A 12,568-nucleotide genomic window follows, 5' to 3' on the forward strand; every position below is an offset into this window, starting at 1 on the left:
TACAAACAGTGTTGTGAAAAAGTTTTAGGCACTAAAAGTAAAGTCAGGACGCTTTAAATATAATGCCAGTTTTTCAAGGTACTTGGCAGGTTGGTTCCAAACATTTTGGAGAACTTCCCAAATTTCTTCTGTTGATTTCAGCTTCTCAGCTGCTTCTGTCTCTTCATGTAATCCCAGTCTGACTCCCATGATGCTGAGATCAGGGCTCAGTGGGGGCCAAACCATCTGTTGCAACTCTCCTTGTTCTTCTTTTTGCCGAAGATAGTTTTTTATACATGTTTGTTATGCTGCAGGATATATTTAGGACCGATCAGATGCTTCCCTAGTGGTACTGCATAATGGAGAGGAAGATAAGCATCTAAAGTGTCTAAAACTTTTTCACAGTAGTTATTCATTCATTAAACTACCGGTAATTGTTTAAAATAATAGTTTGACATTTTGGGAAATTTTAATCACTTCCCTGCTGAGAGTTAGATGAGAAGATCGATGCTGCTTCCATGCACCAGTGTGGCTCATTTACATGTTTTAATAGTTTTTTTACCACAACAATGGTAATAAATGGCACAAATAAAAAATATTCATCAGACTTTGGCTACACAGGTAATACTTTTTAGTGCAAGCAATGCACTCTTGGTTTTGGTCTTTTCGTGGTACTTTCTGACAAGACATATTTCAAATATCAGATCTCTTTAAGTGAGAATGTTACTGACCAAAATTACTTTTCTAGGTGTTCCAAGTCTATTTGTTTTAGGATTTTACCTCTCCAAGAGATCCGAGGGGCCTGTGTCTGAAACCCACTGACATGCAATTACATAACATTTTTATAAGGCAAACTGCAACCGCATCTGCACAGGATTTGATGTTTCAACCCTTTGTGCTATAAACTAAGGTGAGCGATCACACAGAAACCTAATCCAGCTGTCAGAAAAATGATGTAGTGTCTCACAAATGGATTACTGTACAGGACATGAAGCCATACTTCCATAAATCTACAGGACTGTCAGGCAGGCAGCAGCCCCATCCATCAGTAATCTCAATTTAAAGCCCCTCTTTACTGCCGCAGACTTCAGTAGTGTGTGTCAACAGGAACCATTTTATATCCAAGAAACATGATGTTTGTCGGTTGGTCCTGTACTCAAAGTACATAGTGCTGTGTTTGTAATCCCAAATAGGATGAACATAAATCATGTATTGATGATATTAAAACACAAAAATGGTTAAACCAGGACAAATGAGACAGAACCAGGAGCTGTAATGACTTAAATGAGTTTTCATTCAAATTGCCTACTACATGAGCTCTGTCCTCTTTTAAAGACAATCTTTGGTGTCAGGTGCAAATGTCCTGATCTTGAAAACAATTTAACAACTTAAAATCTCAGCTGGGACACCGAAGACAAGACTCGACCCGCAAAGGAAGACCAGAGTATTGTTGAACATCACATGCAACAACTGTAGTGGACACTGGATCAGCGACACAAAAAAGAGACTGAATTAAAACTGGAAAGATGGCACCAGCTATCTGCAAACACCAGACAAAAAACCTCAGCATCAACTGAGAAGTGGTCAAAGGTCATCAACCAGCAGTCAGCGGATGGCTAGAGAGCGATCATGGGGTACACGGTTACAGAGGTAACAATCTTCTCATGTACAACCATTGTTACCACATGACCCATACTCCTTACTTTACGTTACATAATGGCAACCGGACCAACTCTGTTAGCTGAAGAAGACCATGAGAAGTGGTTCTTAACTACCTTAACTATCTTGAGCTTGTCACATTGTGCAAGATCCCTGTAATAAAATATTGGTCACAGTCTGTGCCAGACTGTAGATTGTGAACTGACTGTGTGATGAATCATAGCACAATGAAATTAATAGAAAATAAGTATATTAAAGTGAGTCACAAACTTCTTTTTCATTTCACCTCTATTGTTTTGATGTTTGTGTGCCATGGAGGCCATGGAGTGTGTTTTCCCTCTAAACTTCATTAGTGCATGGACAAAATGTCATGCTGGCTAGTGTATTCTCTGTCATTCATGTTGTTTTCTGATTGTTTTGTTTGTAGACATGAATCAGAGCAGCAGCCACATGAGAATGTGGTCCTCTTCTATCTATCTTATGCATCTCCAAAGTTAGTCTTTTTAGTCATCATCTTTCAGTCACCCCTATAATTTCCATTTAATTCAACGAGCTTCTTTAAAATAAATCTCTATATGTCCTATATGATTAACTGTGTCAATCATGGTCCTAGCCTAAATTAGGTATATGAACATCACGGGCTGAACAACTGTGTATGCACCAAGTGGTAGGACTAAAGAGTTGTGTTCTGCTATTCATTCTTTCTCCTTCAAATTAGTGCTTTTGTAGTTGTTTGGTACCTTCACAGCTGCAACCTGAACCTGTGGTAATGAGGCGTATAAACAGACAGTGGTGACAAATCATCCACCTCAAACCCTGACAGCAGGGGTGAGAATAGGAGCAGCGGTGTCCTCTCCTCCTGACAGTGAACTGCCACTTGTCATCACTCTGAGTTGAACTATGGATCACAGGACCAATCTACTAATGCAGCTCAGAGGAATAATCAGAATAGGCTGTAAAGTCGAGGGCAAAGCCTCATCAGTGAGACAGCTGTAACTGACTGCATCCCTTCTCTTTGTGAAATATTTTAGATTTTTGGGTTTATCCCGGAAAATGTGGACTGTGATTTTTAACAATTTCATATCTATGATTCAGTGGGTTGTGGAGTGTTTATGCTTTCAGATTTTTGTTGTTACCCATATTTGCTATTGTTCACATGTGGCCCTTTGTCACTGATGCTCTACAGCAGGGAGGTTGTCTGGCTGCTGGCAGGGTGTTAGCTTTATGTTGAGTGCAACAGGAAACCCACTAATCAGTGCACCCAATAGCTTATTTGTGAGGTCTTGTAGGAATAGCCTGAGTTGATTTTTACCACAACTCACAACCCACAACTTCCTCCAGTCAAAAATGTGTCTTTGTCTAGTCCCAGGATGTTTGAGCATCACTGTGCAGAATGATATATCTGCAGTTTTACATTTTTCTGCTAATACTTATGTACTCTCATTTACGTATTATTTTTTCATGAAGGACTTCCTTGTAATTGGGTATTTTTAAATTCCTGTATTGGTACATTTACTTAAGTAAAGGATCTGAATACTCCAAAATACACAAGCATGATGTGGAAACTTGAAGACTCCACAGTGCACATTCACTACTGTATATACTGTACATGAAGGAGTAGAAATCTTGTATTCAGCAGGAAAATGTTTGAAATGACCATATTTACCTATTCATATATTCTGCATTTTTCAATAAACAAGAAGGGATAGAATTAATTTTAAGTTTAAGTTAATTTGCAGTCCATTTACCAAACTTTTTTGTGGAATAACCACATCAGACACAATGATTTATTCAGTCTTTAAACATATCTGGAGGGATTCTTTGTAACCATGTTTTTCGCTGTCTTAAAAACTCAGTCTGCATATTTTATAATAATGTAATCCATTTCCAAAGCAAGTGTTCACCAAAGAGAACTGAGAGGCGAACCATATCACAAGGACTGCCAACTCCAGTTTCAAGTGTCTGTAAATTGATCTTCAAACTCTGCAGAAATAAAAGGAAATTAATGGCTGTCTGGAAGACTGGAGACATTTTTTTGTCTATGTTCAACATTAAATTGAAAAAATATTTCACAACTGAGACCATGACACAAAACCAAAGTACAGACACACGGTTAAAAAGTTTAAATAAAGCCTTTGAGAAGTTAGTGGTTATACCTCTTAGAGCTTTACATATAGCAGTACTAAAATGTCAATTATGTCTAGAGGGTGGCACTTGAGGAAAAGGCACAAGTTTCAATATTGGATTTATTCTCTTGGCAACTTTTCCTATTAGATTATGAGATATTTTGTGTGCAAAAATGTCACTTTAGATTGAGGATGGGTCCATAATGGAGAGGGTTCACCCATTATGGAACACACTGTACATGTTTAAACACTATGGCATTCATACATTTGGATCTTGATATTTCTTCTGTGCATATGGACATTTTGGCATGATGGTGGCACCACAGCAAAGACTGAGGAGTAATCAAAGTTATTACAGACTATATTTTGAGAACCATAAACACCCATTACCAATCCCAGTAATTGTAATTGTTCAACAAACATTGCCATAGGCCCTGCTGCTGGCAGATAAACACTCAAAAGTTACCCAGAGAAAAAGACTACATTTATTTTGTCCACTGTACCCCTAATGTTTCTAAGTTAAATGAACACCAGCTGTCTTCAGTCTTAGACAATGCACCGAACAATCCTGCTATAATAAACAGCCTCAGTGGACCTAATCCACTCACTGTCCAACTAAGTCTGTGTGCTGCACTGAGGAGCAGACCTCTTGGGACAACAAAACCCTGAAAACTGGCCTCATTAATTCTAAATTAAACTATACACAATAACTAGGCTATTCCCAGAGCAAACTTAAATCACGTAAAAGTCTCTGTCTGTGTCTCTCTCTTCCCAACGTAGGTCTTTATGTGTGACAATAAGTAACAGCCATGGCTGGATTTACCATACGGGCAATCTGGGCAAGTGCCCAGGGGCCCCTGAACAGAAAGGGCCCCTCAAAGATGGGAGAAAAAATATATGTGTCAGCTTTGTTTTGTTTTTTGCTTGTTTGTTCGGGTTTTTTTGTCAGGCTCAATAGAAATAGGCTACGACACAAAGCTTTACCCCATTCCTTTGATGTTATCACTGCTGTGTAGTATGTCCAAAACGAAATATGGAGTTACAAGGTTTCCACCTGACAGCAATGCAATTATACAAGTGGATTAAGATAAAAGTTATTGTCAAGAAAAATAGACCTTGTTGATTCCTAGTCACTGACCCCATCAACCCCTATTCCCTGACCTCCATCGATTCCTAACCACAGACCGCATTCAGTCCCCAGCTACTGACCACCACCGACTCTCATCCATTCATTTCCACTGACCTCCATTGATTTCTAGCCACTGACCTCCCTGCCTAATATCTATCTTCACACTATTGACATGCACCCATTCCTTGTCTCTCACATCCATTCTTTGACACTGAAAACCAGGTGGTCAAAGGAATACCTTTAAAATGTCCTTCACCCTCACCTATTTCTGCCCTACATAGATCAAACTAGGCACATACAGATACATTCACATCTGAATTGATGTTTGCATGTGTCACTTACTTTACTGTGATGTTTTACTTTATTGTTTTAACTGTTTCACTTTTTCTGTTTTGTTATTGTTACATTTGTCTACCTTATCTTTGATTGAGCCAAGTGAAATAGGAATTTCTGTTATGCAACAGACAATAAAGTTTCTTGAATCTTGAATCTTCATCCCTCGTCCGACCATACTGTAAATTTGAAGAGGTGTTTCACTCCCTTTTGAATAAAATTTAACTCCACCTTTAGTAGAAAAGTCACTCACGGCCCATTCAGATGTGTATATGCATAGGATGGTTAAAATTATCTCATGGCTTCTACATACTTACCTAATCTCAGTTGCTTTGAATTTGATCAATTACAATAAATCTATTGCTATGTCATTACAGAGTGTTATTCTATTAAAACCTATTACTTTTTATGGTGAAACATTTATGAGGTTCTTGGTTCCAATATGTAATATATATATATATATATATAGTTCTGGGGGGGAACATATGTTTAAATGTAAAATGCATTAGTCATCTTTCATTGACTTACTTCCATTTTCCCTCCCAAGATAAATCATTCCATTCTGTTGCACTTATGCCAATGAGATAAGATAGACAAGCAGTCTCTCAGTGCATCTTCCAGGGCTGGAGCATTGCCAAAGACTTCTTCATATTTCCAGGTCTTTTTTGCTTGGGACAATTAGGAACATGGTGTCCTGGTACTGGGCCAACAGACTGACTGATGCTGATTCACTTCCACTGACCTCCAATGAGACATGCTGTGGCGCCATTACACAGATATGTTGAGATTAAGACTACTTCTGTGGATAACCTTCATGTCAATAAATCACAGTGAAACATGGACGGAGTCTATATGCAGCAGACCTTGTTCTATATGCAGTGGATCTGATTATGTATTCGAGGGACATGGCTGTAATTTACAAGGTCCTATATGCCACAATTGTGTATGCAGTGATATGGTTCTTTATGCTATAGGGTCCTTGCTGTGTAAATTCTACAGATATACATTGGGAAGGTCATTTATGTTTGTCTCAGCTTGTCACCTTGACTGTATTATAATGAGTGAATGATGGGAATATTTACCAGTTGATACTGAGTAGCAACATTCAGGCTTGTTAGATAATAATCAACAGGCTACAAGTTTCCAAGATAACTGACACATTCAAAGAATTAACATAACTTTTAAGCATTTATTTATAAACTTTGAATATTACATATTTTCCTTTGATAAGGCAGATTACATGAACTCCAGAAAGATGGTGTTACTGTAAAACATTCCAGCTCTCATAATGGCATACATTTACAGTGAATTCATATAATAAATGACACTGAATTTCTATTAGGCCCATTATGATACAATATGAAGGACCAAAAAACAAAACATAATAAGACCGTCTTGAGCTGAAACACTCTGTTGGAAGGATTCTCAATTTATTACATGTCAGAGAATACATTATAAATACTCAAAAATGAAAATACTATATTAGCGCTAAAACTCCTACTACCTGACACATGAAAGAAAATTTCTTATGTGCATAACTACAGCAAAAGTCTTGCATCCTGTGAGGCTAACTAGAGCTACCTACAGATGTCTAACAGACATTGGAGGACAGAGTACTTTATGCAAATATGCTAAGTCACTTAATTGAAGGAAAAATACTATGCAAACAAATAAGCCATTTTCTATAGCCTATGTGCAGCTTTGCACTGCCTAACAGCACCACAACATCCATTATAGTCTAACTACTGGTAGTGTGTCAGAGGACATGCTTAAGGAAGATCTGCGAGCCATTATGGTCTGTGTTGTGTCACCAACTATAAATAATTTAACACAACCGTGTGTCTCATCACGGGGAGGATTTAAAGTTTAAACATATTCCACGTTTAAACAACGTTTTAGGCTGGGGAAGAGGGAGAGGTCCAAAAGTCAAAGCAGGCAAATACTTTATACAGATCCATAAGGAATTTACCGGTTATACTACTGTGTTAAGGTGTGTGTCCACATAGCTAACCTATGTGCCACTGTAGTACTAGTGTTACCTCTAGGCCTACTATTCTGCTCAGTATTCTGCATTTATGTTCCTACTGTTTCTAAGTCTACAAGCAGCAGAGATGGATGTGGGAGTTCTTTGTGCCTTATTGCTTTTCCTGTTATTTCCACAGTCTCGTTCCCTGAAGTTGCACCAAGTTAACAGTCAAGAGGAACCGCCTCGTGCAGCGCCGGTTCGGTGACGTCCCCGCTCTCCGTGCTCTGGCACGAGAGCTTCTCCTCGCATCTCGCCGGTCGGACGATGACGCACGGCCTCGCGGGCTCCCCGCTCGCCCCAGCGCGCACGGGGCTGCGACTGTCGCGCTCGTATTCCTCCTGCGCGCGCTGGATCTTCCTATTCCGAAGCTTCCTCTTGTGGAAGTGGAACGTTGCCAGGGAAACGAGGATGATCCCCACGAGCACAGCCACCAGCACGAGGAGTGCGAGGGTGGAGGAGAACGGCGGAAAGATGCTGAGCTTCTCCACGCAGGTTCCGTTATTGGCCTGGAGAACCCCGTGACAGCGGTGCAGCGGCACCGACAGTCCCGACGCCTCAGAGGTTCTGGCTGTCATCCGGTCCACCTTTCCCGGCCACTCTTGTCTCTCTGACCCCAGTACCCTTCGTGCTCTCCGGGCTCAGCGTGGTGACACCGGCCCGCGCATGTGGTTACCTGCACCGAAAAGACGACACATGAGACCCGCTCATTGAGCTCTAGAGGAGACTGCCTATCTGTAACCCGCCCACCAACCCCTCATAACTGGCCTAAACTACATTAATAAAAACCAGTCTGAAACCATCAATAATGCCCTGTGCGCTCAATCTCACACTATGTTAGAAAAACCTGCGAATCCATAATACAGAATAGGCGGCTGATCATTTTAAAAACGGGACAGCGGTCAAGAATGTAAGATGGGGTGGAAGTCGGGACATGGCATCGTCTATTGTAATGTAAAGGCCTAAAGATTTAGCCTAATAGAAGCCATCCTCTCCTGCACTGCACGCAGACACGAATAGGACAAGATTGTCAGCTTTACGCAGAGAATATCTTGGCCTACATCTTTTCCATCTCATGCCTCTATAGCCTACATTTAAATAAAGAGAGGAAATTCCTTACCTGGTGAAACAGTCAGTACAGGGATCAGTCCGTGAGTGGAGAGCCGATTTGTGTAAATGGGAAAACTGGATCGCGGTGACGCATTTCATACAATGTGATGCTGCTGCTGAGCTCCGATCATCCAGGACGCTGTGATTGCCGCAATCCGCTCAGTCTGCAGCGAGAACAGCAATTTCCTGCAGCTAAATACTATAAGTAACGGGAAAATCCTTCATGGAAGTGTGTTCGGTTTTTGTTTTTTGTTTTCAAAAATGCAATTAGAGCAGAGCTGTGGTCTGGTTATCCTCGAAGAGTGTCCCTCCTCCGGTCATCTGCTGCTCCACTCAGCATCTGAATGAAGAGCTGCAGCTGCATTAAAGGTCCCGTATACCAGTCAGCTGGCAGGGGTGTTTTTTCCCTTCAAATGAAGTCCTTGTATTACCAACACTGAGTGGCTCCCCTTTATCTCTATTACATTCTCATTAAGTCACAGAGTCAAATAATAAACACAGAGGAGAAACTGTTTCAATTTTAGACCCTGATCAGTAACCATTGGCATTCCTTAGGGTGTGGTCAGCCAAATGCTGCAAACATATGATTTGAAGCGTTTAAGCCTGATTATGTGGGGGTTTAAATAATGTCCTAGCTAAGTGTAGGAGGTATGCTGCATTTGTACTGCATCTTAGAGAAGAAAAGTTTGTACAAAGCTTATATTTTTAGAAATCACACCTACACGTCTGTGTGGACATAGTTTCAGATGCATTGTGAATTATGTGTTTGGTAACATCAAAGTATATTTATGTACATGTTGAAAAGGGTATAGGGACCCATGAGGATTCATCTAAAAGACTGATATCTCAGGATTATCTGGCATCAGTTTGATACAGTAATGTAATTTCATATTCGCACAACCTTTGTCTTTATTGAACTCCGATGGAAAAAGTACCAATTTTTTAAGAGACTTCACACAGTCTCATCCTCATGATTTCTTCCAGATGCAGTGAAAAACACAAATCAATTTCGTCCCAGTGATCTTTATAGATTTAGTACAGTCATGAAATGTGGTGCGGAATGAAGTAAATGTTCCAAAGTAGTTTTAAATCATGTTTTCTTGAATCATATTTGTGTTGCATGCTCGCTTTAACTTTTGGTGCAGGGAGAGTTCATCTTTAACAAATAGCTCCCCTAATAAAGAGCAATTTAGACCGCAACCAACCTGAGCTCAGCTCCTCTCGCACTGGAAGATCACTGCAGGCTGTGTGACACAGACTCCAAATATAGAAGAGTGGATAAAGGAGAACAAAGCGAGGAGACGTCTCCATAGAACGAGGCCACACCTTGACCTACTGAGTGGAAATATACAGTATCTATACACCACTGCAACTGATTCTGCACACAGATATATGTGATTTCGTATATATTTTGCGTTTTTATGACTCGTCTCTATCAAAGTTTCTTGGTGTCACAGATGAGCTGCATCATATAGTGTGTACAATTCATGCATGTTAAGTATCATTTAAAAAGTAAATGATGTTTGAGTGTGCTGGTGACATATTTACCCCATGATGCATTACATTCCATTGGGTATACAGCAGTTAAAAGTTTCCCATTTACTTGAATTGAAAAAGTGTGTCTAAACCTTTGACTTGTGTATGTTTAAAAGTACATATTTTTCTCTAATAAATAGTTTTGGGGGGTTTTCTGGTCCAGGTGTTTTTCTTATGTCAAGTTTAGCCAGATGCACTGGGTCTTGGGGAATTATTATATTGCAGCCGTGCACTTTTTATCTGAGATGTTATAAATTGTTAATTCATGCATCAATTGTCATAAATCTAATCATGTTATGCCTTAATTCAATCATTTCTGATTTCAGACAGTGCTTTTTTAGAATTTAGGTGCGCCACTTTTTTATTAAGAGGATATGTCTTAATATTAAAAAATATAGGTTTGTTTTTTATAATAGTAATCTACAAATTCAAAATATTTAGCATTATGACTAAGTCTAAGCAGATGACAATGCAGTATAATCTGTATCTACAGATTATATTTACAGATATCAAAGTGGATTTTTGCATTAATCAGATAAAGGCCTCAGTGCTTGTTCATATTACGATCACGATTGGTTTGAGATTCTCACAGTAATTTCCCAGTCGTACTCGTGGACATCGCCAGCAGGTCTCCATGAAAAATGAATGGCCATGGAGGGAGCGAGGGTCCCTGGATGATGAACTCACTGTAGATGAGTGCATACTGAAAGATTTATACAACTATTCATGCACAGTTTAAAGCTCGGCATATGTTTGAAGGCTGTTAAACGGAGAGCGATTATATCACTTATTTTAATATTCATACAGGTTCACTCAGCAGCCCAGATCAAACTGACCCACATTAGACCAGGGACCCAACGACAGCACAACCACAGAGCACCACTCTTACTCATTTTCATGACTCTTAAATAATGAATGTTGGACTCAGGAGGTCAAAATGAACTCAGAAAGATATTAAAGGATATGGCTGGCTTTTTAAAAAATGTTTATTATTGTCAACAAATCTCATGTGCAGAGTCAAACCAGCAATGAACTCATCCTTAGAAGTATTGTGTGAATATCCAAAGCCTGATATATCTTTTTTATCTGTGCCACAGACGTTCCATGTTGCCTATAAACTATTAAAAACACATCAACAAGCCACTCCACTACACTGGGTGACATGTTCCTTCTCCCTTGAAGATTACAGTCATGTTTATTTGTGTAAAGACTTATAACAGCAATCACATTTTCAATCTCCAGAGAGTAGTTCAGTAGCTAGTTGTGCTACATATCACAAACTCCTGAGTTTGTGCTGCATTTTTTAAATTTCAGCCAGCCAAATCCTTTAAAAAAAACTGATAACAGGTTTCTGTATTTTCTTTGTGCGTTTTATTCTGCAGCTGTGGCAGGTTAAATGAAACCCTTGAACCTAAGAGTAGAGTCGCTATCAATGTCTCAGCATGCTTCAAACAAATTATTCTTTTGTCTTGATGTAATTAATTGTACAAAAGGGGATAACAGTGCACACGTTCAGATAGTGTCTCCTCAGAGGCATTCATGGTGTTGTACTCTGGTGCAGATGAAGAGTGACAGATTTGTGAAGAATGAATAAAAAGAGTGCGAGAAAGAAGTTAATTTCCTGCCTACTTTTACACCTCTACACACTGTTTTCTTGCTTAAAGTTCTAGTTTAAAGTGGGTAGGGATCAATGAGGGTACACCCACAAAAGTCATCTCTCAAAATCATTTACTTCAGTTTGATGCAACACCTAATACATACTGTTTTGTATGTGAGTCCTCCACAAAACCCTTACCTGCACTGAATTCCATTGAAAAAGTCCCATTTTTAAAAAAGGACTTTAAAAAGGACTTTTTAAAAGTCTGAAAAATCACCTCCATCACATACTCAGCCTTTTATCCAGACCAAATCTTTCTCACTCAATGATTGACCATTTCCTTTGATTTCATCCTGGTATGTGGTATGTAGGCTACTGTATGGTGTATGGTATTGGAGCTTTTGTTGCTCTAGTTAGGGATCTTTCCTCTTGCTGTCTCCACCCACTTGCACACCTGCTCCTCATTACTCCATTAGCCCACAGTATTTATACCAGTTGAGCAGTCATTTGCCAGATTGCCAATGTTGCTTATAACCTTTATATCATGCCATCTGTTCCCTGTCTTCTTGGATGTACTCTGCCATCCCATTACCAACGTGTAAGCCTGTGCCTGATCCTTCCTTTAATACATTTGCCTTCATCCTACCTGTGTGCTTCATGTGTGTTTGTCTACATCTGTGACTTGCTTTTGTTATCATCCAGCCGAAATGCAAATACCAACTACATAAACACTAATTACATGTACAACCACTGTAGTAGAGAGAGGAGTTTTGATTTAACTCTCTGGTGTGACGTATGGGTACCATCTTAACACCACTCGATCTTGAGGCATGAACTTCAACATTTCAAATAATTTAAATGGAAGAAAGATAGAATTTAGTAATTTTACTGCACAGGAGGGCACCCACCATCACACTGATCCACTCTAAAGTTAAATTTCTTGTTTTCCACAAATCCAGCCCTCTAACAAAATGATAATTATAACCAAAAACCATAATCTTTCCTTTAACCTAACCAAGTGTTTTTTGGTTGTACACATTTGGTCGTTTATTATGGAGGACTTTTTGGATAATTCA

At 39.4% G+C, this 12,568-nt stretch overlaps 1 protein-coding gene across 1 annotated transcript; it reads right to left on the reverse strand.

The window, feature by feature from the left end:
- Positions 1 to 7,413: 7,413 nt before the first annotated feature.
- Positions 7,414 to 7,827, reverse strand: LOC128371806 (uncharacterized protein C11orf87 homolog). Its single transcript, XM_053332182.1, has one exon. The coding sequence runs from the start codon at positions 7,825 to 7,827 to the stop codon at positions 7,414 to 7,416; it is 414 nt and encodes a 137-aa protein (XP_053188157.1).
- Between the last annotated feature and the right edge of the window lie 4,741 nt (positions 7,828 to 12,568).

Source organism: Scomber japonicus, chromosome 13 (genome assembly GCF_027409825.1).
Source record: "Scomber japonicus isolate fScoJap1 chromosome 13, fScoJap1.pri, whole genome shotgun sequence".
In the NCBI taxonomy this organism is placed as follows: Eukaryota; Metazoa; Chordata; class Actinopteri; order Scombriformes; family Scombridae; genus Scomber; species Scomber japonicus.